The 27,463-nt window shown below is 41.6% G+C and overlaps 1 protein-coding gene across 3 annotated transcripts; it reads right to left on the bottom strand.

The window, feature by feature from the left end:
* Positions 1 to 118: 118 nt before the first annotated feature.
* Positions 119 to 27,292, bottom strand: LOC136938102 (rab-like protein 6). Of its 3 annotated transcripts, none has more exons than XM_067231344.1 (18): positions 27,193 to 27,292; positions 26,498 to 26,564; positions 26,135 to 26,290; positions 25,830 to 25,964; positions 25,081 to 25,128; positions 22,943 to 22,972; positions 22,118 to 22,170; positions 21,909 to 21,997; positions 20,477 to 20,617; positions 20,276 to 20,381; positions 19,899 to 20,002; positions 19,376 to 19,785; positions 14,981 to 15,125; positions 3,032 to 3,232; positions 2,660 to 2,936; positions 2,355 to 2,541; positions 2,134 to 2,192; positions 119 to 2,043 (listed from the first exon to the last, which is right to left on the bottom strand). In XM_067231344.1, exons 3-18 carry the CDS (start codon positions 26,262 to 26,264, stop codon positions 1,852 to 1,854), a joined length of 2,307 nt encoding a protein of 768 aa, XP_067087445.1. In that variant the 5' UTR covers positions 26,265 to 26,290; positions 26,498 to 26,564; positions 27,193 to 27,292; the 3' UTR covers positions 119 to 1,851. The 3 variants fall into 3 exon arrangements, with proteins under 3 accessions (XP_067087445.1, XP_067087447.1, XP_067087446.1); XM_067231346.1 differs by having other exon boundaries at positions 26,135 to 26,254; XM_067231345.1 differs by lacking the exon at positions 22,943 to 22,972 and having other exon boundaries at positions 26,135 to 26,564.
* Positions 27,293 to 27,463: the final 171 nt, after the last annotated feature.

Genomic DNA, 27,463 nt, shown 5'->3' with positions numbered 1-27,463 from the left:
CCTTTTACTCAAAAGTCACGTGTTTTAAGACTCATGACATGACCAACAAATATTGATAATGGATTGTTCTCAACCTCTACATCAACACTGTCACTGAGACAATTCAAGAGAACTTGCTTTTATTGGACCAACCAAACACAAGCTTACTTAAATAAAGTATGAAGATGGAAATATGTAATTGGGAGAAAATAAAGCATCAATCTAATTTTTTGCATTCATTTCTTACTGTACATTATACGTCTCATGCTTTACATGGGAACGTGCTTTTTGCCATTCTCCAACCTGTGCATGACAACTGCAGACAGATCAACTGAAAACATCCAATTATACAATACAATCTCATATAAAACAATTCTGAGTGTAATGTCCAAAGCAGATTCATGAACTTGATGCTTTGGACATTACACTCAGAACTGTTTTTATGTAGTATTGATGATTAAATAAATTGTGTTTGTTCCTGAATATGAATATGCATTTTGACCTGTTCATGTTTAAGCAGACAGCTTAAACAAAGTAAATTCAAGGGTATCATTTACAACAGAGTAGTGTGGTAGTCCTTGTCTTTGTTCAACAGATAGTGGTAAATAAGCTTTTACCAGACGCAATGCATCAAGTCAACTTGAAGTAGATAGTTAGCGTACATAAGTAATCTCTGGAAATCTGGAGAGGCAATGAGAGGCATGATATTCCATAACAATCACATCAGATCACAAAATACATCTGTGTGGGTAAGATAACAACCACGCTGTAAGCTAACACATCAACCCCTTAAGTCCAATGAAACAACTTGGAACTGGAACATTTTTGGTGAGGGTTAGTGACAGTCTAGGAATGCTGTAACTATATACTACATCTTGCCAGTCTGACTTAACATACTTGCTGGAAAATAGGACCGTTTAGTCTATGCTTAGAAGAGGCTATTTCAACGCAGGTGCAGTAGTAGTAATGTTAGCGACAAGAGTCGGGAAGGAAGTTCAATGTGTGTTATGGAATATAGACTACACTAAATGTAAGAGAAAACAATTTTTCACTATCAGTGCCTTGATGTTACCTTGTTGACCCCTAGCATGATTTGAGTGCAGTACTGGCATGAACTCAGGACCTACAAAACATCCATGTCATCCACCTTTAAATACAACTGGCCAGCTTAATGCACATGATACAGTCTATCCATTTGACATTGAAAACGATGACTGGCGCAAGCTTTCTTTTACAAGTGACTTTTTTTAAGGCACCTGATGTAAACACACAAAATATTAAGGGGAAAAAAGTTCAACAGTAGTCAAAGTTCCTGTAAATAGTGAATTGCAGGATTTTTTTGTCTTTGCGCAAAATTACAGTAAGGATCATTAATGTTCAGTCAATACAACCTTGCAAAATAAAGCTGCACAACTTATGCCAATCCCCAAATAAGATATCTGCAGGCCAAACACAAGAAGACAATCTTAACTCAGAAATACACAAATCTACAGTCCCTCTTAATAGCTATGCTATGCAATCCCTACAGTCATTCTTCACAAGAGCACACTTTCCAGAAAATACTACAACAAACATACAACAAAAGGGACTTCCTACCAAGCCCATTTGGAGTGGTCTACATTCAGAGCATACTGGATTATAACAGAAGATAAATGGTGGGCAACTATACGTACAGAAAAAGGGAAACTAATTTCATATACTCCAACATACAGGCACCACAGTCTGATGGAGTTTGCCAGACTATAGGGAACCTTGTGTATGGCTGGTGGATTCTGTTTGTGCACATCTGATATGGTTTAATTAACAGAACCAAATGGTTCCACCTGGGACCAACAGTTCCTCACAGCCCAGTTTGAAACGGGACAGTGGAGTTTAGAGTTCTTCGTAATCTCCGCCCTCTCGGTTCGCTGACCCCTCCCCTCCTCCCAAGAAGTCCTCCAAGTTATCCACCGTAGTTCTCTTAGGCCGGGATTTCTTCTTCTTCTCTTTCTCATCTCCTGCTTCTGTCTCATCCTTCTCTTTTTTTTTATGTTTATGCTTCTTCTTGCTGCTTTTGTCCTCCTCCTGAAGAAAATGAAGGATGATTTCAATGAACGTCCAAACGGACTTACAAAGGTGTATCTCTGCTCTGAGTACTATTCATTCATTCATTACCTCTTTGCTTTTCTTCTTCTTTTTCTTCTTTTCTTTTGAGGAGTTTTTACCTTCTTTCTCTGCAACGCAAATACACATTTAATGAACACAGTCATGGTAACCTCTGTAACCTGCTTTCTGAACAACATACAAAAACTTTGAGACCAGGGCAACATATTTCGCAAAACAGCTTACTGACAGGGCTTGCTTTGAAATGGTTCGTAAGGGCATGCAGAACTTGCCTTCCTGCTCCTCGCAGCTCTCCTCGGCTCGTGTAGGCTCTTCCTGAATGCCCAGGCCGAACAGGTCTGAGTCGTTCTTGTGTTTGAAGGACAACACCGCCGTATTCGGAGGCTCTTGAACCTTTAGAGGTGCACTGTCATCGTCAGATAGGTCAGACAGCAGTACATCTCTTACCGGAAACGAATCCTGACGGGAGGGAGGGGACAGGGGCAACGGTTAATTGGAGAAACAAAAAACATTGTAACCGAACGTTGGAAGAAACTGACCACTTTTCTAAAATCAGAAAGGGGGTCAAATGCTCTACCTTCTCAATCTTAGGGGTATCTGAGCACTCAGAATCAAAGTCAGGGTCATCCAGGACAAAGGAGAGCATCTGCTTGGCGATCGGGGCCTCTGGGTCGGTGTCGGAATCATCCGCCTGCACAGCTCCTTCCTGTTTTGTCCTTATGGGTCGGTCGGACGGCTGCGTATGGGTCACTGGCGCTCCTTTCTGGTGGACAGGAGTCACATGGAGCTGGGAGGGAGGGCTCAGCTCTAGGGCATCCACCACCATCTGAGGTGTGCCTGACTGAACCATGGACCTAAAAGGATGGTGAAAACATTGTTTTATAGGAATCAACATGATCCAGTCTTACTACACCCATTCAAAGTCACACAGTTTTGAAGAAGTGCTTACACAGTCAGTTCGGCATCACTATCCAAGTCTTCGTCCTGCGTAACAGCAGGAGCAGGCTCAGCCTCCCCTTCGTCACTGTAGAGGGTGAGGTTCTCCCTGGGCTTGAGGAGGTTAGGCTGGGGGAGGGGGGGCTCCTTGTCGTCCAGGTCCAGCTCATCCTGGTCACACGCAACCATGGGGTTCCCTCTGTCCTCTCCATCACTACAACATACAGGGTTGAATGACAAATCAGTGTTGGATCGAATAATAGACATGCCTTGGCAAGCCAGCTCAAAACCTACGATTTAGGTTTACCTTCCTGATTAGTGTTGTCACTAGGGCTGTTGTTATCGAATATTTTAGTAATCGAGTATTCTACCGAAAATTCCATCGATTAATCGAGTAATCGGATCAAATGTAATTTTGCTTAATAGGGTTTCTTATATACTAGTGTAAGTAAGTAAGTAAGAGTTTATTTATATAGCACATTTAATACAAGAATTGTAGCTCAAGGTGCTTTACATAAAATCAATAAAAACAATAATACAAGTGATAAACAATTCAAACTAAAATAAAAATCCCAACTAGAGAGGGTACAATTTCTGGGGAAATTGTAGGGTGTGCTTGCTTGCGTTGGTTGCACAGGGGTCTGTATATTTTATATAAAAATGCATAGGGCCTACTTATTATTTATAAAGATCACATAGATTTAAAAGCATCTTTTTTTTGCTGCTCATTTACAACTCAAAATACGAGTGAAGTGTAGAATGAAATATGATGTCTTCTCATTTCCCCTGCAAGAGGCAGCCTCATCGTTGAATCAAAATGAATACATTTGGCAGACCGGTGTAAAAATGGACCTAATCTCTATGACTTAAACGTCCTTTAATGTTTTTCCTTTCTCGTGATATTTTCAGGCATTTAGCCTACTCATTGCATTCATTCATTAATAAAGAACCCCCTTTGAAGATTATTCTACGACGTTACCGGCAGTAGAAGATGGAATCACGATTCAAACAGTACCATCTGCTAACTGAAAATATGGCCCCCAAAACGTAAATAAGCTTGACATTTATTTAGTGGAAAATCGCTCATTCATAAAAGCTCACTGGTAGCGATCATTGTCAGTAACAACGCAAAATGCGATATAGCCCTGTGTGGAGAAGCCCCGGTAAATTGTACTACTACGGTACAGTACTAGACTACTGCTGTGTTCGTCTTGGTAGCGATTGCGTTGGTTGAATTTGAATTACGTTCCGTTGTACGGTTTAGGCTGAAATTAATTATTTTCATGAACAGATTGACAAAGTTTAGGCTGTGGCAATGAAGTTCAGGTTAGTAGTTAGACTTTTGATTTAAGTAAGGGGAGTGCTGAACATGTTCTGTCGCCGTTTTACTTCCTAAACAGCTGTGTAGATGTTTTTGTAGTGTATCGCGTAGGCTACAACGTTGCAGTGAGCTACACTAGTTTGAAACCACAGGTAATGATAATTTCACCCACAAATCGTTTACTTGTAATCTAATGTCATAATAAATCCTACAACGAAAATGTATTTGTGAGGAATGTTTAATTTAACGATTGAAAACAGATGCATCATAGACCACTGTAGTATGTGTTGCCCGGGCAACAGAGGCTAATGTCGTGATGCTAATACTTCAGTGAAATAGTAGACTACTGTTTCCGAAAGTAGATGTACTTCCTTAATAATATCAACTTATATTGTACATTACACATCACAATTGTGTGTCATATCACAAAGTAAAATGAGTAAATAGTTATCACCCTGGCCTCTTTTCTTGTGGCGTTTCTGCAGCTGCCTTGCAGTAAAGCTATAGTTAGCCTAGTTATCCCCCAAGTTAACAGATGCGAAACGAATGTTCTGCCAAAGGTAGTCACGCGTGTTTTCGTGACGTTAGTGACGCAGTGACGTTAGTAACGTCAGTGACTGTGGCTAGCAAATTAGCCACCGTTAGCTTCACTTTTCGCCACAAAAACTTAACTTAAGCCTAAACCATGCAACGGAACGTAAATTCCAATAGAAGCAACTCAATCGCTACCAAGACAAAACTTTTGACATCTACGTTGTCTATGTAGGCCAAATATTGACTGAGTTTTAGGGGGGCAAAAAAAAAATAAAAAAAAAATAATAATATATATATGTGAGAGAACAAAGGTTGTGCCCTTGCCGAAGGCAAAGCACACCCAATAACATCTCTGTTAAAGAGAGAAAACAACTTTAAATGTAGGAAAACCCTTTTGAGATAAAATTACTTAAATGCTTCGGTAAAAAGGTAGGTTTTAAGCTGTCTTTTAAAAATGTCTAGAGTGTTTGCTTCCCTAATATTTATGGGTAATTTGTTCCATAGTTTTGGGGCGTAATTAACAAAGGTCGAATCACCAATCTTCTTATGACTGCTTCTGGTGACCTCTAATAGGCCTGCATTTGATGATCGCAGTGTTCTAGCTGGTGTGTAGTTTATAAAGGAGTTAGCAATGTAGCTAGGTCCTTGTCTGTGTAGAGCTTTGTATGTGAGGAAAAGGACCTTAAAGTCAATTCTGAAGGTAACAGGGAGCCAGTGTAAAGTAGCTAGGACAGGACTAATGTGTTCTCTCCTTTTAGTTTTGGTTAATAATCTAGCTGCAGAATTTTGAATGAGCTGTAGTCTTTCAGTGGTTTTCTTGGGAAGACCAGTGAAAAGGGCGTTACAGTAGTCCAGCCGGCTGGATATAAAAGCATGAATTAACTTCTCTGCATCATTTTGGTTTATGAATGGTCATACCTTTGCTATATTCCTCAGGTGAAAGAAAGCTGTTTTGGTCACTTTATTAATGTGAGAGTTGAAATTCAAATCTGAGTCCAGGATTACACCGAGACTCGTCACCTCTGGTTTAAGACAGGGGGTTAAGCCTCCAAGATTCTTAATAAGCATCTCTCTTTCGGATTTGGGGCCACATAGTAGGACTTCGGTTTTGTCTTCATTTAATTTAAGAAAGTTATCATTCATCCATTTGTTTATTGCCAACAGGCAGTTGGTAATGGAATTGATGGCCGTTGCATCGTTGGGTTCAGTGGATATATATAGTTGTGTGTCATCCGCATAGCTATGGAAATCTATGTTATGTTCTCTGATAATAATTGGACCAATACGCTGTTCCTATTGGTCCAGAAGACGTTCTCAAAAGTTAATAATACCGTTTATATACCTCCTGAAAGTTCGCAGAGGTAAATAAACGGTTTTATGGACCTAGCAACAAGCTGTTGCCTTGGAGATGTAGCCATTGACCTTAATAACGTGGCATCTGCTCGGCAACAAAGTAGCCTAAATTGCCCCCAAAAAACTAAAACAACCAAATATGGTTTCTGCACAGGTCCGCAAACGCCCCGCAATTGCTTCCCGTTTTAAAGAAGTATCTGAAGCAGACAGAAGACGAATTGATGTTGTTGATATGTTGCCTTGGAGGTGTAGTGACGTCACCAGTGCAAGTGCAGCTGATTGCTCTGACAACATGGCGTCTGCTCCAGATTCGACGAGTTTGATTTGTGATCTTCCCATGTATTGTTGTAGTATATAAGAAACCAAATGTTTACTACTCGTCAGGTCAGCAAACGCTTTGTCTCCTCGATTTGTTAAAAAGATTTTTTGTAAACCTCGACCTACGGTCTCGGTTAACAAACGTTTTAACAAATCTCGGTTTACAAAGGCGTTTGCAGACCTGTCGAGGAGTAAACATCTGCTGTATATGTCAAACGTCACATGACTAAACCGGAAAACAGGTCTCACCACTTCCACTGCTGTGCTGACCCAACGCAAAGAACTAATGTTCTTCTATTCTCTTAGCCCAACGGCAAACCCAGCTAGTTCACACAATAAACAATAACATTATTATTATTCTCAGCATTTTAAATTATTTAACTGTGAAGACCATGTATTTATCCATACTGGTTATGTACCAGATGCGGGAAATCCAAACAGTGATTTTTACTGCGTACCTCAGTGTGAAATGTCCGGATGACCTGATGGAGACCCATGCAAAATTACTCAAAACACTGGTTCGATTCCAGGCTCTGGCAAGAGTATTTAGCTCTAAACTGGTCAATATACACATTTGGCCAAGGACCACCGCGACATTTGCCTGTAAACAGTGATTCTGACTGTCAGAGACATTTAAATAGCCTGAAACGGGCAAAACTAGCCTGACTAACGGAGGTCGCTTTCTCAGCCAGGCACATGACGAATGAAACAGGCTCGCTTTCAGAAATCAGACTATCACCATCTATCTTTAGATATCAGACTGGCTATCTTTAGCAGGCTCGTATCTACAATAAGCAGTCCTCCCTGACGTTTTAGTGTAGAATGGAGTGAAATACAACATTGTGAACACACTGCCAGTGAGCGACCCGAATCTGACTGAGGTTGACATCAAAACAATGTAGTCTAGTACCAGGGGACGGAGTCTCACTCAGATTCAAGTTTTACACAAATCACACCAAAAATCGTACCGCCTGGCTAAATGCAGAATACCCATATCTCTTGAAAGCTGTCCTCCACAACCTATCACGAGGCAAAAATACAGCTAACTCCTTGCGTCTCCTTACGCTTTGTGGGTGACGTAAGCGCGTTGTGCCACACTAAAAATAATCATTGCGAAATAACGTGACGTGATCTTTAAAAATAATTGAAAGAAGCTTCGAGGCAGAGGAATTTCTCGATCATTTTCTGTAATCGAGTTACTCGAGGAATCGTTGCAGCCCTAGTTGTCACAATACCAAAATTTGGACTTCGTTTATTTGTGCCTGGTTGTTAAAAACAACACACATACAATAACATTAATAACAATAAAATAAAATATAAACGACAGTCCGAACTAGAGAGGCTCCTGAAGAACTAGGCATTGTCGGTTCTAATTGGGATACATTACTGTAAATTACAGTAGGCTATTTTATCGGCTTGAGCAATGTGAGAAATACAAGGTGTTGAGTGAGAGCGTGTGAACTGGTTGAAATGCGTGAGTGAGACTTGAGAGCCCTGCATTAGTGTTACAGACTCTGAAAACAGCGAAAGCTAGAATACGTTGTATACCTTAAAGTATGTGATTGCAAATTAATTAACAAGCAACAAGAAATTTACCCAATTCTGAAAGAAAGTAGGTGTTGGTGCCATTCTCCATTTTGTAATTTGGACTCATATTTAAATATTATTTAAATTCATTGCATTGCATTTTATAGTTTTGCATTTCAGTTTAGTATGTTTAGTGTACATGCATTGCATTGTTTAAAATAGCCAGAGTTGCTTTGGAGTGCGTGCTGTAGTGAGCTTGCGCATTGATGGAGAGTATAAAAGAGTGTTTCTTCCCTTTGGGACTTACAGTCAGGTCCATAAATATTTGGACATTGACACAATTTTCATCATTTTGGCTCTGTATACCACCACAATGGATTTGAAATGAAACAATCAAGATGTGCTTTACGTGCAGACGTTCAGCTTTAATTTCAGGGTATTTACATCCAAATCAAGTGAACGGTGTAGGAATTACAACACATTTGATATGTGGCCCCCCCTTTTTTAAGGGACCAAAAGTAATTGGACAATTGGCTGCTCAGCTGTTCCATGGCCAGGTGTATGTTATTCCCTCATAAAGGGAGTTCGTTATTTCATTGACAAGGAGCAGATAAAAGGTCTAGAGTTAATTTCAAGTATGGTATTTGTGTTTGGAATCTGTTGCTGTCAACTCTCAATATGAAGTCCAAAGAGCTGTCACCATCAGTGAAGCAAGCCATCGTTAGGCTTAAAAATCAAAACAAACCTATCAGAGATAGCAAAAACATTAGGTGTGGCCAAATCAACTGTTTGGTACATTCTTAAAAAGAAAGAACGCACTGGTGAGCTCAGCAACACCAAAAGACCCGGAAGACCACGGAAAACAACTGTGGTGGATGACAGAAGAATTCTTTCCCTGGTGAAGAAAAACCCCTTCACAACAGTTGGCCAGATCAAGAACACTCTCCAGGAGGTAGGCGTATCTGTGTCAAAGTCAACAATTAAGAGAAGACTTCACCAGAGTAAATACAGAGGGTTCACCACAAGATGTAAACCATTGGTGAGTCTCAAAAACAGGAAGACCAATTAGAGTTTGCCAAAAATCATCTAAAAGAGCCTGTACAGTTCTGGAACAACATCCTATGGACAGATGAGACCAAGATCAACTTGTACCAGAATGATGGGAAGAGAAGAGTATGGAGAAGGGAAGGAACTGCTCATGATCCAAAGCATACCACCTCATCAGTGAAGCATGGTGGAGGTAGTGTTATGGCGTGGGCATGTATGGCTGCCAATGGAACTGGTTCCCTTGTATTTATCGATGATGTGACTGCTGACAAAAGCAGTAGGATGAATTCTGAAGTGTTTCAGGCAATATTATCTGCTCAGATTCAGCCAAATGCTTCAGAACTCATAGGACAGCGCTTCACAGTGCAGATGGACAATGACCCGAAGCATACTGCGAAAGCAACCAAATAGTTTTTTAAAGCAAAGAAGTGGAATGTTCTGCAATGGCCAAGTCAATCACCTGACCTAAATCCAATTGAGCATGCATTTCACTTGCTAAAGACAAAACTGAAGGGAAAATGCCCAAAGAACAAGCAGGAACTGAAGACAGTTGCAGTAGAGGCCTGGCAGAGCATCACCAGGGACGAAACCCAGCGTCTGGTGATGTCTATGGGTTCCAGACTTCAGGCTGTCATTGACTGCAAAGGATTTGCAACCAAGTATTAAAAGTGACAATTACATTTATGATTATGTTATATATGATTGTTTGTCCAATTATTTTTGGTCCCTTAAAAAAGGGGCGGCCACATATAAAATGTGTTGTAATTCCTACACCGTTCACCTGATTTGGATGTAAATACCCTGAAATTAAAGCTGAAAGTCTGCACTTAAAGCACATCTTGATTGTTTCATTTCAAATCCATTGTGGTGGTATACAGAGCCACAATGATGAAAATTGTGTCAATGTCCAAATACTTATGTACCTAACTGTACATAAATCACATATACATACACATAGGGAGAAACATATTCACACAGTGTTTCCAGATACAGGAAAGGGTCTGACCCTATTGTACAGAGTGCATGATTTTGACAGTGTCAGTGTCCAGGAGGAAAGTGATCTTGTGCTGCTGGTGTGGATAGTGTGTGTTTGAAAAGTGCAAAGAGCAAAGTGATAGTGCAGAATATGTAAGTGGTAAAGTCTGTGCATGGGGCTGAGATGAGATGAGCAGGGGAGGGCAGACTGAGGTAGACTCATGCAGAGAAGTCCATCTCCCTCTCCCTCCCCCTCCCCTTCTGTGTGGCATTAAAAAGCTGAATGGCCCTGGGGACAAAGGACTTCCTCAGCCTGTCCGATGAGCACGACAGTGACAGGAGTCTGCCACTGAATGTGCTCCTCTGTCTGTTGGTCATTGTCCAAGATGGTCATCAACCCACTCAGGGTCCTTCTCTCCGCCACTGTAGTGAGGCAGTCCAATTCAGTGCCGACAACAGCTCCCGCCTTCCTCACCAGCCTGTCCAGTCGCCCTGCATTTACATTTACATTTAGTCATTTAGCAGACGCTCTTATCCAGAGCGACTTACAGTAAGTACAGGGACATTCCCCCAGAGGCAAGTAGGGTGAAGTGCCTTGCCCAAGGACACAACGTCAGTTGGCTTGACCGGGAATCGAACTGGCAACCTTTGGATTACTAGTCCGACTCCCTCACCACTCAGCCACCTGACTCCCTCTTCTTTATGCTGCCTCCCCAACACACCACAGCATAAAAAAGGACGCTGGCAACAACAGACTGGTAGAACATGCGCAGGAGTTTGTTGCAGACATTGAAGGACCTCAGCCTCCTCAGGAAGTAGAGTCGGCTCTGCCCCTTTTTGTAGATTGCATCAATGTTGGCTGACCAGACCAGTTTATTGTCCAAATGAACACCTAAGTATTTGTAGGTGTTGACCACCTCCACACTGACCCCCTCGATGGAGACTGGTAGCAGAGGAGGCTGGGACCTCCTAAAGTCCACCACCATCTCCTTGGTCTTAGTGGCGTTCAGCTGCAGGTGGTTATTCCTACACCACTGCACAAAGTTATCCACCAGGCTCCTGTACTCACCCTCCTGTCCATCCCTGATACATCCCACAATAGCAGAGTCGTCAGAGAACTTCTGGATGTGGCATGACTCCGTGTTGTAGGTGAAGTCAGATGTGTACAGGGTGAACAGGACTGGTGAGAGCACAGTCCCCTGTGGAGCACCAGTGCTGCACAACACAGTCTCAGAGACCCAGTCCTTCAGTCTGACGAACTGTGGCGTGACCCACGGCGTGACCCATCCACAAAAGGGAAAGCTTCCGGTTGTTTTTGATTGTGCTGCTTCGTTTAAAGGGAAGTCACTGAACGAGGAACTGTTACAGGGTCCGGACCTCACTAATGGTCTGGTTGGAGTCTTGACGAGGTTTCGACACGAACACATCGCACTCATCTCCGACATTGAAGCGATGTATCATCAAGTAAGAGTCCCTGATGAGGGCTCTGATCTTCTACGATTCCTCTGGTGGCCACAGGGGGATCTGAGCCAGCCTCCGCGTGAGTACAAGATGGTGGTCCACTTGTTCGGGGCCAAGTCGAGCCTGAGCTATGCCAACCATGCTTTAAGACGGATTGCAGAGGATGGAAAAGACAGGTCAACACCTGAAGCAGTAACTACAGTCCTAGAGCACTTCTATGTCGATGACTGTCTGGTCTCGACCTCTGATGAGAAGAAGGCTATTGCCTTGACCAAGGACCTCATTGCACTGTGTGAGAGTGGAGGATTCCGCTTGACTAAGTGGTCAAGCAACAGCCGCGAAGTGCTGTCATCACTTCCTGAACATGAAAGAGCAAAGGAGATCAAGAATCTAGACCTGGACAGGGATGAACTACCCATGGAAAGGGCCCTTGGAGTGGACTGGTGCATAGAATCAGATTCCTTCACGATCCGGATCCATGTGAAGAGCATTCCCATCACCAGACGGGGTATCCTCTTGGTTGTAAGCTCAATATACGACCCCTTTGGTTCATTCTTCTTGCGAAGACCATCGTCCAGAGTCTCTGTCAAACGAAAATTACCTGGGATGAAGAAATTCCAGAAGACGTGGCAAACAGATGATTCGCCTGGCTGTCTGATCTGAGCCAGTTCGCCAGCTTTTCTGTCAGGAGGTGCATCAAGCCAGAGGGATTTGGTCCAGTGATGTCAGCACAGCTGCACCATTTCTCTGACGCTAGCGAGAAGGGCTACGGCGTCGTCACTTACCTCCGCATCGAGAACAGCCACGGTCGAGTCCATTGCTAATTTATTCTAGGAAAATCCAGTTACGCCGCTTAAACCAGTCCCAATCCCACGCCTCAAGCTTACCGCAGCTACCATTGCGGTGAAAATGAATAAGCTCCTATGTTACCCCGCTCCTCATCTCTCTCCACTGGCTACCTATCATGGCCCGTATCAGATTCAAGACCCTGGTATTGACCTTCCGAGCAGTGAACGGGACTGCACCCGTCTACATCAAGTCTCTCCTGCAGCCTTACACCCCCACCCGTCACCTACGGTCTTCTTCAGACAACCGCCTGGTGGTCCCACCGCTCAAGACCGCCCGGTCCCAACACAAGCTCTTCTCCTGTCTGGCCCCCCAGTGGTGGAATCAACTCCCCACCTCCATCAGAGACACTGACTGTCTCTCCACCTTCAAGAAAAGGCTCAAGACGCGCTTGTTCCGGGAGTACAACGGTACTTAGGAATGGTTCGCTTGACCCGATGTTAGTTTCCTCAAGGATCACAATGACTCTTGCTCAGAGACTTGTTGCTCTTGTGGTTAGTGGTAACTGATTTAAAATTGTTTGTACTCGCTGTGATATATTGTTTTGTATTATTGTTGCTTGTCTTTTTTTTTTTTTTTATGTACACTTGCACTTATAGCAGTTCATGTTGTTTAATTGTAACTTGTTTAACTACATGCTCTTATGGTTCTTCCCTTTGGCACTTACTTTGGTTGTTCACAATGTGTGCTTCATGTTTTGGCTACTCGCAATGTTTTGTGGCTATCTCGTTGTTATGATCAGTGACCTATGCACTTTGTAAAGCTCTCTCTTGGAAGTCGCTTTGGATAAAAGCGTCTGCTAAATAAATAAATGTAAATAAGCTCATGAAGCGAGAGCTTCGGATGGACCTCAAAGAGTCTGTGCTATGGACAGATAGCACCACTGTCCTCCGGTACATCGACGGCGCTCATTTTAAAACATTCGTAGCAAACAGAGTATCGACAATCAGAGAGAACACAAGAACCAGCACAGTGGAAGTACGTCAACATGGCTTCCAACCCAGCTGACTACGCATCAAGAGGAATGAAGGCAGAGCACTTCATGAAGTGTCAGAGCTGGATTGAAGGTCCTGACTTCCTAGACAATAGTGAGTCTCACTGGCCTGTCCTATCAGAGTTCTCAAGAGAGATAAGTGAAGACGACGCTGATGTGAAGCGTACGACCAGCGTGAACATCATCAAGACCCTAGACTCAAGCACAAACCCTCTCTTCAAGCTGACCGGTAACCTTCAGATTACTAGCCCGACTCCCTAACCGCTCAGCCACCTGACTCCCTATCGTTTACTTGCCTTACAGTCAGAGCAGTCCACATAGAAATCGCACACTCTCTCGACACCGACTCGTATAAACGCAGTGAGACGTTTTATAGCCAGAAGAGGACAAGTCGAGGTTATGAGATCTGATAACGGAACGAACCTGGTAGCTACAGAACACGAGATCCGCCGGGCGATGAAAGAATGGAACCAGTCCCGGATCTCTGAGGCTCTACATTTACATTGTCATTTTTTTTGCAGATTTAGCTCTACTGCAAAGAGGAGTCATATGGATCTTCAACCCGCCTGCTGGGTCGCACCATGGTGGTGTCTGGGAGCGACAGATAAGAACAGTCCGGAAGATACTTACCAACCTTTTGAAATGTTGGTGCCATTCTCCATGTTGTAATTTGGACTCAGATTTAAATATTATATTATTTAAATTCATTGCATTGCATAATTGTATTTTATAGTTTTGCATTTCAGTTTAGTATATGTTTAGTGTACATGCATTGCATTGTTTAGAATAGCCAGAGTTGCTTTGGAGTGCGCGCAGTAGTGAGCTCTCTTATTGATGGAGAGTATAAAACGGTGTGATTTGTTTCATTGTTCAGGATTCAGTAAAGACGGAGCGAACACACTGTTTTCTACCGTTGTTAAACACTAAACACACATAGAGACTCGTTCTTTCCGTCTAAGAGTGGTTAAGTGAATGAATATATTGAGAAATACTTACCAATAGCCAGAAAGGGAATTTTAGCCACTACAGTAGGTATACTATAAACACATGCTCAACCTAGCAACAGGAAAAAACGTAATTGTTTCGCGCACTTGTGCTAAAGGGAGTCAGGTGGCTGAGCGGTTAGGGAAGCGGGCTTGTAATCAGAAGGTTGCCAGTTCGATTCCCGGCCGTGCCAGATGACGTTGTGTCCTTGGGCAAGGCACTTCACCCTACTTGCCTCGGGGAGAATGTCCCTGTACTTACTGTAAGTCGCTCTGGATAAGAGCGTCTGCTAAATGACTAAATGTAAATGTAAAGGGGGAACAGGAGAACTGAATTCTCCATACACCACCAGCATGCAGCAGGGCATGGGCATCACACACAGGTCCGCTTTTCTTGAAGACACAGTAGCCTACAGCCTTTAACGCTGCGGTTTAACTGCCTGTTTCAGCACATAAAAGTACAGTTTTTTCTAAATGCTCGTATCGTATCGTTCTTAAAAAGCCAGTACCGGTATACCGTGCAACACTACTCCTGATAGGACCCAATGTTAATTTAACACCAAGCTCTCATACCATTAAAGACATGCAATGCATGTGACCTACCTATCACTGTCTACTGCAGTGGATGGTTGAGGGATCTTGGCCTTTGAGGGTAGACTATCTTCCAGGAAGGTTTTATCTAGACCTTCATCAGGCACAAAGTCATCCACACTCAGAACCTTGGCAGGGCACAGAGGGACTGGTGATTCTGGAAAAACAACATTGAAACAGTCCGTAATAGTCTCCTACTATACACTACTGCATAAATATAAGTTTATATACACACTTGTTGTAGAAAAACATCACACTGTTGTAATTATGAAGATGGAGAAATGATTATGGATGATATGATTGAAAATGAACCTCTTAATCACCTTTTTTACTTTTATGAGCTATATTACTGAAAGCCAGATGCAAAGCTGTTAATTGACTAGTATTGCCACTAAAATGTAGAAGATATAAAGGCCAAAATGTGGAAGTCTGGATAAATAGGGTTTGAGTGCGAGAGAAAAGTATGTGTGTAGGCTTCTCCCATGAAAAACTACAAGGCCCAGATATCTAGGACTACAAGGCCCAGATATCATGGGACAAATTTATGACCCTACGCTCAGCAGCCCAGTGCAGCTGGATTTCAAGGCCAAATGTAGGCCTGGAAAGTGGGAGACTTAGAAAAACGCTTGTAATTCAAATTCTATGACAATTGACCAACCGGGTGCGAATGCATAAATGCATCTGTGACCAACTATAATGTACCAATAGCAAACTTACAGAACTGATAAGGTTTTGATATATAAGAGGAATGTTCCGAGAGAAATTCCAGTCTGCTCCCGGGAACACACAGTTTGTTGGAATCTGTGTCACTCTGAATTCTAATAAACACTTTGCATCAGACCTTGTTGAGTTTCAGTGCTGTTTCAAACTTTGAGAATTGGTTGAAGACATAGAATATTTTTCACGACACACTATCGGTAGAACACCCCCAATTTTCCAGTTTTTACAGAAATCTACACAGTTTAATATCTCCGTGTACTCTGAAATTAAAGCATAGAACAAATAAACAACTGTAGATAAAAAAAGAAAACATGGAAGTTTTGTTTAACAAAATATCAAAAGAATCAACATTTTTGACTCATCAAAGTGGCCACATTTCTCAGATATAAAAGCCAAACACACTCATGGCATTCTTTCTACAATGTAAATCAAATATTGTTCGGATAGTTCTTCCCAACACTGTTGCAGAAGTTCCCACAAATGTGTTACACTTTTTAGCGGGGTGTGGCCATTTAAGAATATATATACCTACACAATGATTTATTGAAGTAAATGCAAATATAATGAACTGTATAGATATGTTATTGGTTGAGTATTAGAGTTGGATAACAAAATGAACAATTGAAACAATAGAAAGGTGATAGAAGCGGGAAAATAATCAGGCCTTGTCTGGTAACTGTAAGAGTCTAGCAGTAACACTAACAATAGTTAGCTTTACTTGTAGTCTAATCAAACGCAACCATATAAATCACTTCATGCCAATGTCACAAGTAAGAAATATAGCTAGTTGCATTTACTTTTGTCGGTGTGTTGATTTGTGGGTCAAAGTGGGCTCCATTTAAGTTCTAGGCCATAGGAGTCCATATAGTTCAATCAATTCCTTTTAATCTGGTTTTGTTATATCAGTCAGGTCGCAATTAGAATTGCGGTTTGGGTACTTCTTTTGATAGAACTTGTCTGGTAGCGTTGCAATCACTAGCCAAATTTATTCATAGGAGAAGTTTGGCTTCTTTTGAATGCTTATCCTGTATCAAGGGACACAAGGTATCAATGGACTCAACAAGTGATTATTTGTTGTTTGTTTTTATTATCCGAATAAGAGGGAGTGTCTTTGTGTAGGTGAGATAGTTCATTGGTCAGTTTCTAAGCTTGAGTGTTGTCCAACCTGATTCACAGAGGTGTGAATGGAATGTAATTTTAGGATTATGGCCTTAAAATGTTCATATCTGGCATATTCTTCGTAATGTATCTACATACCATTGATAAATTGTTAGTAGATTACAATTAATTGGATACCAAGGTTGACTGACTTATCGTAGTGTAAAAGGAAGTTACATTAAAACATAAATTAAATCAGCACAGAAAGAAGAATAGCACACATTATCACATATCAATCCCAATCATCTTTGTAGTGTCCAAGAACAGTGTAGTTCTTGAAAAATGTTTGTACATCCATAAAGGTCAGTTTTGGATAAATACCTTTGTCCTGAGTTTCTCTGGGTTAGCAGAGGCTGAGGAAGGTTGGCCCTCACCCCCCCCCCTCTTCTCCCCCGAGGAGAGAGACACAGAGGGTATCAAGCCATTGAAGCTTCTCCAGAGATAAGGAATCGTATGAGGCATCATATAATACAAAGTTGTGGGGTTTGTGTCCTGATGCGTTCAGCAGTGCCGTGTCTTGCTGGTACTGCTGGGTCTAACACAGATTATTGTGTTGAAGTTTTATTCATTCTGTGCAAGTCACTGACTGGATCCAGCAAAACAGACCCAGACCCTCACATTCTGTCACATCCTACCCCACTCCCTAGGTCCTGCCTTTGTGTTGTGTGCTGTCAAACGATTACAATATTTAATCGCAATTAATCGCATTAATGTCATAGTTAACTCGCAATTAATCGCACATTTTTATCTATTCTAAATGTCCCTTGATTTCTTTTTGTCCCATTATTTTTTCTCATTTTAATGCTCTTATAAGAGAGATATATCAACATGGAAAAGTGGATCGGATTGCTTTGTGCAAATGTTTTTTTTAAATTGAAAACAACATTGCAATCTCCTGGCTTTGACGAGGGGGTGGAGAATTCGCATCAGCTATGTGCTTGGCCAGTGTGCGAAGTGGTATTTCAGACTTGACGTGCTGCGATAGCTCAGTTTACAACGACAAAACACACAGATCACTTTGGTCTTGTCAATGGAACCATTTGGCAACTTTTTAAAAGTGAACTTTCCATTCAGAATCTTGTTGGAATCCATTTTGGCGTCTCGCGCTCGCCATCCACTCAAAACGTAATGTTAGCCTACTACTCTTTAGCCGGCTCGCAAGCCCAAACAAGTGTGTGCGGCGTGCCTGTTGTTTTGTTTCCGGTCTAGCTAGATCCGGTGTGCGGTGTTAATAACTGTCAGTTAAACGCGTTAATAACGCGTTTAACTGACAGCACTAGTGTGTACTCATCTCTCTCATTTCAGTGTCCCCTACCCTACCTATGTGTTTGACCTCCACGGCCCTGATCAACATCACCTGTTGCCAATCAAGCCCCTGTGTATACAGCCTTTGTGTTTCTGTCTCTCGTTGCTCGTTCGTCTTTGTACTTAGTTAAACCTCCCAGCCTCATCTTTGTATCCTTTTTGTGAACCACAGAAAATACTTTTTCTGTATTCGAATACTACAAGTCGTGCTTTTGAGTCCACCACCCATCATTGTTACACACTCCATGTTTCATAGTTGGTGTCACACACTGAGTAACCATCCTTTCCCCTACTCGACAGCTTACAAAAACCCAGCATGAAACGAAGACTTCAAATTGATTCATAGGTCCATAAGACCTTCTTCCTGTCTTCAGTAGTCCACTGGCGGTCCTTAATGGCCCAGGCAAGCCTCTTTTTCTTATTTTCCATCTTAGCAATGACTTTCTTACTGCCACTCTACCTGTCAAACCTGCAGCTCAAAGTCTTCTCTTCACAGTTGAAACTGAGACTTGCTTACTTCGACCAGTGTCAAGCTGTGCTTAAAGCTGTGAACCACCCATCATGTATTAAGCTGTTGACTCTCAGAAGTCTTTTAAATCTGTTGTGGCTTTGGGTCTGCCAGACCTATCCTGTCAGTTTCCAAGTGGCTTTTGATAATGTATGAGACTGTACTCACTGACACCTTGTAGGAAAGACCTACACTTTTAAGGGTTATAAGGGTCTGTCTGTCTTCCTTTGTTAATTGCCTTTTTCTCTGCATTGTGTGAGCAATATACTACTTCTGCAGGAAAATACTGTCCAAATAATGCTTTACGGGTGTAGTAACACAGTCTGTTCCAACACTGCTTTTATACAGCCAGAGTTTGTAAGTAATCAACAAAAGTTGGGACACCTGTAGGAATTGTTACTATCAACTTTCAAGGCTTAATTTACTTCCATTGCTGCAGAAGAACTGTAAGTTGTTAACCCTAACCCATTACTTGTTTCCTGAAAATGCCTTTTTGTATAACTCTAAATTTTTACGTTTTTGGTAACCTAAACCTTTTTACCTCTGGCAGTTTAAAAGGTTACCTTTGTGGCATTTCATGTTATTCACTGGACTTGAACAAAAGGTCAATGAAAAACTGGAAGAGTGTGTGTTCTAAAAAGTATTAAGTAACACTTATGACAAGGTCCTAGATGTAGTGTTACTGTGTCCAACCCTGTAAAGGACGGCACACCCACCTGACACAGTGGCTGCTGCCGGGACCTCTGGTGCGGTGGAAGAGCCGAAGAGGCGGGAGATGAAGCCACGTTTCTGGGGGGCAGGAGCAGAGGCAGTGGGGGTGGAAGGTGGAGGGGGGGCAGAAGGTGGAGGGGAGGCGGAGTATTCTGGATGCTTGGGGGACTGTGGTTTGGTGATAGGCAAGGCAGCGATGCTAGCCGTGGCGGGGGGCGGAGTGGAGGGACACAGAGATGGGGACTGCAGGGCCTGGGGGGGGATGGGTGGCTGGGGAGTCCCGGGGCTGGAGCTTCCAGTAGAGGCCCTGCTGGGGGGGACAACGGGGGACTGACAGCCCGATGAGGGGCTCTGTCCGTTAGCAGGACCTGGAGAGCCATAACCTCTGCTGCGGGATTCTATGTTATCCAGGAAACTGTGAAACAGAAAATAAACTGTAATTACTGCTTAATAATGAGCTAACAATACAGATTTATTTATTTACACTGACAGAAAATACAGCTGGGTAGTAGAACAGGTCATAGCTACATATCATAGTTTTGGTCTTCTGTCTCCTGCTGTACAGAGAGTTCCTCCAGAGTGGCATCCATGTCTAGCTGGTTGGTCTCCAGCTGCCTCAGTAGTGTCTCCCTCTGTACACATCAAGCAGCCTGGACGTGACTGGTCTGGTACCCTGGCATTCACACGTTGAATGCCACATTCAACGGGTTCATCCTCACAACCACATACACTCTCTCACAGCCCACTGTGCAGGGCTGCATGTGGTCGCCAATCTGCTGACCACCCCTGCCCATACAAAATCTAAAAATCTAATCCCGTATCATAGTTGTAGTCTGCTAATAGCAAATAACAACAAGGTTTTAAATCCCGATGATGGGCTACAGGAGGATGAAAAATAAACAAACCTGAAGCTGTAGGAAAGGAATATTGAAAAATCGGTGCAGATATTTCAAGCCAAATCCGTTTTTCATTGATGACTCGGCATAGTGAATGTAAGAGGCGCCAAGGGGTCTGTAAAAGAACACAGATTTCATATGGTTATGCTCTACATAGGAGCTCAGAGCAGCTTAACTGTGAGGAAAAGCACAGGGGGTGAAAGCTTCCACCTGTTGAGACCGTCAATAAAGTCTCTGATGTCATTGGGCAAGATGACGCGATGCTCGCCCATGTCCCTGTGGTTACCCAGGACACAGACTGGTACATGAGTGGGCACCTTGGGCAGTTCCCTTGAGATGTAATCGAATGTCCTGCAAGGTAAAAAAATATGATTTCGAAAAAAATTATAGGTGATGTTAATTTTGCGTGGGTGCGATTTGTTTGTAAGTCCATGTGTTCATAAATGTGTGGGGGTGGGTGTGAGAGAGAGAGTTCAGAGACAAATTGGTGTTAATCCTGTTCACATTGTTCTGTCTTTGAAGCTAAGAAAAGTGACTTATGGTGACTTATGGCCCCAGACAAGCTTACTGCAACCTAATCGCCATGTACCTCCTTTCAGGGGTGGTCACTAGGGGTGCTCCGATCAGGTTTTCTGGGGCCGATCGCCGGAAGCAGTAGGCCAAACAGCCGACACCGATCACATGGTCTATTTAAAGCCATCTATTTATCATAAAACATTATTTATTCATTTTTAACAATGTATATTAACTATTACAATTAACAGATCATAAAGAATCATTAATTGACAACTCTTTATTTATTGCCAGGAAGCAACATATACCACTTCCTCTCAGAAACAACTGAAACCTATTATTAAGAAACAGCTTAGAGCTTAACAAATATATTAACAGGAAGCAACATATACCATTTCCTCTCAGAAACAACTGAAACCTATTATTAAGAAACAGCTTAGTGCTTAACAAATATATTAACTATCTTTCCTGTAAGAATGAAAGTACTTCAAATCAGTTAACCCCTTACATTTTCTCTGCATTTCAGAGACAAAGGAATAAAGTGCACATCAAGAAAAAAATACTTTACTTTAATATCTTTACCTATCTATATGGATGTCAATGCCACTTTTAGAGAGTAGAGAGAAAAAAAGGTTAATTCTTAAGCATCATTGGCAGGTTTTTCTTAATATATATAAGCATCTCTGCATTTTTGGCAGACAGCTTGTTCCTCTTCTCGTCTACAATATTCCCTGCTGTGCAAAAACGTTGCTCGCTATCTACACTTGTGCACGGTGCAGAGAGGTAGGCTTGTGCTGCTTGTACGAGAGCAGGGAAAATGGCTTTTAATAACCTGCCCAAAAAATCTGTTTTTGGTGCTGTCCACCTCGTGGGATTTCCTTGGCACACACGTTTGATATAGCTAGTTTTTTGTCTTTTTCCGACACCTGATAGAACTGCCATACTGCTGATGAGGAAGCCATTTTAGCTGATTGTAGAAAAATTGTCTCGCAAATAGATTTTAAACCTCTATTGGCCAACACTGATCGGCGGCCGATCGATTGGAGCACCCTTAGTGGTCACTGATCAGTCCAAGTCCTATACTACAGACCACAAACAATGGCCAGAAACAGTGTGGGATCACTCCTACCATTGTTTGGTGATGTCAAACATCATGATGACTCCGTTGCAGTTCTTGTAAACATCAAGGAACTCTGCGTCCAAGGCCACCTCATCAGACTGCAAGAGGAACAACAGTTATGAAACCGTCAAATAGAAATTATCTGAATGTTTGGAGACAGGACATATTTAATTTAAATAGTAAGACCAATCCATTGTTCTATTACAGAGTGTTGATACCTGTTGGGGCTCATTCTCTAGTTTTAAATTCTCTCCTAGTTTTTTACCCTTTCCTGTAACACAAATAGAAATGAGTGCATTTTAATTTGATTTGCATTGCCAAAGTATTAGAGCATTTAAAACACTGACCTGTTTTGAAAAAGTGAATAATGAAAGAGATCCAAAACAGGGAATAATAAGGGATTTTAAACACAGCAGCAACAAAACAATGTTGTGGGTAACATACCTTACACTCTTTATTATACAGAAACGTTTTCTTATTTATATTATTTTATCTCTGTTGATATCTAGTCAGGCACTTTTTGACAAGCATACTGTGTATATTTATCTTTTTTTAAATTGTATTTTACACAAAACAATCTATGCCAGCCAATCTAATGCTGGGTACACACTAAAATATTTTTTTTAATCTTTTAAGATTTTCAAAATGTGAGACAACAAACATGAGGACAAAAAAATCCTAGATTTAACCGTTTTGCTCCTATAGTGTGTGGTGTTTGTCCTTGGGGTTCACCCCACACATCAGGATTTCAGATCGTAAATATTGAATATTTACGATTTGCGATCGGGGCGGCTCCGACGTTCTTCCGAGCAAGTTCGGTCACTCTTAACACACCTCACACCAAGGGAAGATTTGATAAAATAATCTGTAGATAATCAGGACATTGCCTAGGATTGTCGGAAGGGGGAAATCGGCCCAAAATCAGCCCGATTATCTTGTGTATACCCAGCATTAGGTATGTTTGCATTCAAATACAAAACCACATTAGGGGCAAACCCATTGCACACAAGTCAGTCTGACCTCTACAGTCTAGTGACGCTCACCTACACCTTCAGGAAGAGGATATTTTTGGCCTGAGGCAAGTGCAAGAGAGGAGCAAGAAACAACATTAACACTGAGAAGAAGCCAGCCCAAACAAAAATGAGACACGGATAAATCTCTCTATATATTACATAAATCTCTAAATATCTCATGGCGTGTATTCTTGGAAAGGTGATGTTGGTCTGAGCAAAGAAATTGTGACATGGTCCAGTCAAAAGGGAACGTTGTCGGCGAGTTCATTTCTCAGTTTTTACAGATTGTGAAAGTGCAGATTGTAAGCTTTCAAATTATGTGTCATACATTGAAATTAGTGCTGTCAAACGATTTAAATATTTAATCGCATTAATGTCATTAACTCGCAATTAATAGCCATTTTAATCTATTCTAAATGTCCCTTGATTTCTTTTTGTCCCATTATTTTTTCTCATTTTAATGCTCTTATCAACATGGAAAAGTGGATTGGATTGCTTAGTTAGTGCAAATGTTTTTTTTAAATTGAAAACAACATTGCAACATTGCCTGGCTTTGACGAGGGGGCGGAGAATTCGCATCAGCTGTGTGCTTGGCCAGTGTGCGAATTACGGGGTGGTTTGGGGGGGTCTCAGTGTGCGAATTACGGGGGAGTTTGGGGGGGGTCTGACCCCCCCCCCCCTGATTAAGGGTCGGACCCCCCCAAAAGAGGTAAAAACCAGATTGCCCCCCCCCCCCCGATTGTCATTGTATAATTCGCACACTGTGCTTGGCCATGAAGTGGTATTTCAGACTGGATGTGCTGCGAAGATAGCTCAGTTCACAACGACAAAACACACAGATCAGTTTGGTCTTGTCAATGGAACCATTTGGCGGCTTTTTAAAAGTAACCTTTCCATTCAGAATCTTATTGGCACCCATTTCGGCGTCTCGCGCTCGCTATCCACTCAAAACGTAACGTTAGCCTACTACTTTTTAGCCGGCTCACAAGCCCAAACAGGTGCGGCGTGCCTGTTGTTTTGTTTCCGGTCTAGCTAGATTCGGTGTGGTGTTGTAGTTTTTCTAACGTCGGTAGTCGTTGCAACAGCATGTGAAAAAAACTACAAAGTTTGCTAGGCCAAAAAGAACAATAATCTCGCGATAAACAAATTAACGCCGTTAAAATGGGTTGCGTTAACGCCGTTAATAACGCGTTTAACTGACAGCACTAATTGAAATCTGAAAATAGTTTAAGAAGATACGCGTATCTGAATTTTTTTAAACCTGGAAAGCTCTAGCCCAAATAAAAGGCTTCAAATATTTTTGACCTTTTCACGCCTTCAGAGAAGTCTGGTCGTTTTGTGTTAATCATTAGAAGCGTTGAGCACCGGCCACAATGAAGAAAAATAAAACAATATTCGCACTTGATCCTACATAAGTGTGTTTTATCACCCAGTATTTTTGCACTGACTACATTGCACTGTACCTGGCCCGATTATGGTTCAAGTTATGTGTTAAGTTGTTGGTGCAAATGACATCTTCCGAAAACTGCCTGAAAGATGTAGCCTATTCGTGGTTTACCAGGTCAAACTAAGAAAAATGTATCCTGTGCACAATGCAATGCCAGAGCTTATTCATTCTATTTAGTTTGTGGATGTAGGCTAAAATGAACGTATGACAAAAATGTACGCCAAACACAGAACGGATGCTTGAAAGTTGACACAACTACTTGTGAAACATTATATTAAGGGTGGGGGGATGGGGTCGTACTTTGTACAGACAAACACAGCCTACATACAAAACATTACAGCTAGTACCACCACGCTACCATAAGTAGCCCAAGGGAAAACCAGCTGCACCGTGATGCAAATCACCTCACGCATGACACGCCCACAACTCAACTTGAAGCTTAGTTAAATAACAACAAATTATGAGTATTTAGTGATTCTAAACTTGTTATTTATTATACTGAGTGGCTTCTTCAACACTTTAACTTTTGTAACAAAATACAACACAAAAACGGTTTTAGTAGACAATACGGAATGCCGACAAGATCCCCTTTTGACTGGACCGTGTCACAATAATACAATTTTCATACAGAGAAATGGGACCCATTGGGACTCAAAATATACAGCAAGACAAACAACTAGTCACATCCACTCAGCTGGAGGAAGTGAGTCACCACACTCACCTTTATCCACCACGTCCCAAACCTCCACCTTGACCACATCATCAGTAGCTGGGAGGGACAGAAATACTATTATACTCTACTATTTTCACTCTAGCTCAAACTGAAATATTACCAACATTATCACGTTGATCCCAAAGGCACTGAGATGATTTGATACAAGACAAAAAACAGAAGGCAAACGTTGCCACTGTTTTGAGTAGACACATTTAATTAATACATTTAAACATCTAACTGATACAAGACTAATGTTGCTATAAAGGGGATATGGATTACAGCCCGACCGATAAAGGATTTTTAAGGCCGATACCGATACAAATATTTGGTGATTTAAAAATCCGATATTCCGATATTGGCCGATATAAAAAAATATTTTAAAAATCCAGAAACGCGTAACAAAACAAACTGATTTATAAATAACAGTAGTTATTTGTAGTTTACATTTAGTCACTTTTAGCAGAAGTTCTTATCCAGAGCGACTAATAATATCGGCCCGCCGATATATCGGTCGGGCTCTAATATGGATATTTCTACAACTATCAACAACAGGACACTTAACTACCTCTCAATGCTTGTGGAAATCTGAAATTACCTTGATAGGGACTCACTGAAGTAAATAACAACAGAAGCAAAATGTTGTCAAAATGTTTACATGAGAGAAAGTTGGTTAGCTTGTAAGTAATCAATTCTGAAGTTGATGTAGCCTCAACCAATTCATATTTTGAAACAATATAACAAAAGAGGTCTCTTACTTTTGTAGTTCCAGTGAATACTGGTGGCTTGGATTTCCTGAGTTGGTATGTAGTCCTCCAAGAACTTCTTTCCCTGCAGTCGATGCCATAAAGTACTTTTGCCAGTATTTCGATCTCCTCTAATAACTATTTTCACTGTGTGGGTGCAAGATGGGTAAGTGGGTTACAAAATACATCCACTATGTATGTCATAATCAAATTGATTCAGTTGGACACTTTTTGTATTAAAGAATCCATTTGATGTTTCATTTCTTGTTTCTATGAGCAGGATTCAAAATAAATATCCAATGAGCATATAGACTTACTATTATACTGAACCCCTTTCGCAAAGCGTCTCTGTAAACTCTGGTTCATGGACTGCAGGCCAGGGGGAATGTTCTTGTCTTTCAGCTGTCCTGGTTCAGAACCAACTAGCTTCTTCAGAGCTGAAAACATCTTGACAGATCGTCAATAAATCTACCCTTCGATGGGAAAAAGTGCCAAAACTACTAATTAAAGTCAAAGGCTGATGACTGATAGCTAAAAGCAGTCAGTTATTATTTTCAGAATTGTCTACAACGATGCACAGTGGTGCGCACTATATTGCATCATACAGATGCATTTCCAGGAATATTTTGTGTTTACTGACATAAAACATTTATTGGAGAATGAAAAAGTGCTCAACTGACATTCTCTCACGAGCAGACCAATCCAACAGCATCCTTAGTGATACTTTCAATCATGATTGCCTTTTATCTGTAAAGAAACATAATTTAATATGACATTACTAATGCATTTGGACATTGCACAAAACACGATATAAAGCATATTCCTAGATGTAAATCATGATAATCTAGTTAATCTACAGTGGAACATTTAAGTCAACTATACTTCCTCAAGTAATCGTGAAGAACTGTCAATATTTGGCCAAGATGTACTAGTCTAGGTGAAGCACAATAACCAGTAAACTGATCAGTTGACGTCTACGTTAGACCAGCTGACCATTATAAGTAAGTAGGAAAGTATCCTACAGCTAGCGTGGCTTTACCAGTGATGCTACATCATAGACAGTTAGCTGAGGAAGAAGCAGCTAGCTGGCTAAAATAGTCAGAGTCCAGTACCGACTACTTGCTTGGCTAGTACGAGCGAACAACAATCCACAGCCTTGAAGGTCGCCGTAAATAAGGCAACCAGCAAGCCACGGAGCTAGAAAATAGTTAGTTAGCTACTACTAGCTTGATAGGCTAGCTAATGTTAGCAATAGCTGGCTAACTAGTTTTAGCTACTAGGTTCAGCAACATCAGTCTTAGCCAACGTTAGTCTAGAAAAGGTATTTCACTTAAAATGTTTACAGTATATTACACTGCAAAACAAACATACTCACTTGACAGATCTCTAAGATCCATGCCTTTTAAACATTGTAAAACCACATCTTCATCTTAACACAGTAACATTCCTACGCTTGAAACCTCTTGCTTCCTGATACATCCTGATTCTCTCTCTCTCTCTCTCTCTCTCTCTCTCTCTCTCTCTCTCTCTCTCTCTCTCTCTCTCTCTCTCATATGGCGTCCTCTGTTGGACAGACGTTTGATTGCGCAGGAGTTATGGTCAGGCGATTGCAATATTGTATTTTGTTGATTGAAAATATTGAAAAA

Source organism: Osmerus mordax, chromosome 28 (assembly GCF_038355195.1).
Source record: "Osmerus mordax isolate fOsmMor3 chromosome 28, fOsmMor3.pri, whole genome shotgun sequence".
In the NCBI taxonomy this organism is placed as follows: domain Eukaryota; kingdom Metazoa; phylum Chordata; class Actinopteri; order Osmeriformes; family Osmeridae; genus Osmerus; species Osmerus mordax.
Note: the sequence above shows the minus strand (reverse complement) of the source record. Positions and strands in the feature narration are given on the sequence as shown.

What these genes read in the sequence shown, in the direction of transcription:
- LOC136938102 (XM_067231344.1), bottom strand. Translation starts at nt 26,264, where the DNA reads ATGTTTTCAGCTCTGAAGAAGCTAGTTGGTTCTGAACCAGGACAGCTG. An exon ending in TTGGGACGTGGTGGATAAAG is followed by an intron (nt 22,973 to 25,080) that starts GTGAGTGTGGTG and finishes CACTTGCCTCAG; the next exon opens with GCCAAAAATATCCTCTTCCT. An exon ending in ACTGCAGTAGACAGTGATAG is followed by an intron (nt 3,233 to 14,980) that starts GTAGGTCACATG and finishes TGTATGTTGTAG; the next exon opens with TGATGGAGAGGACAGAGGGA.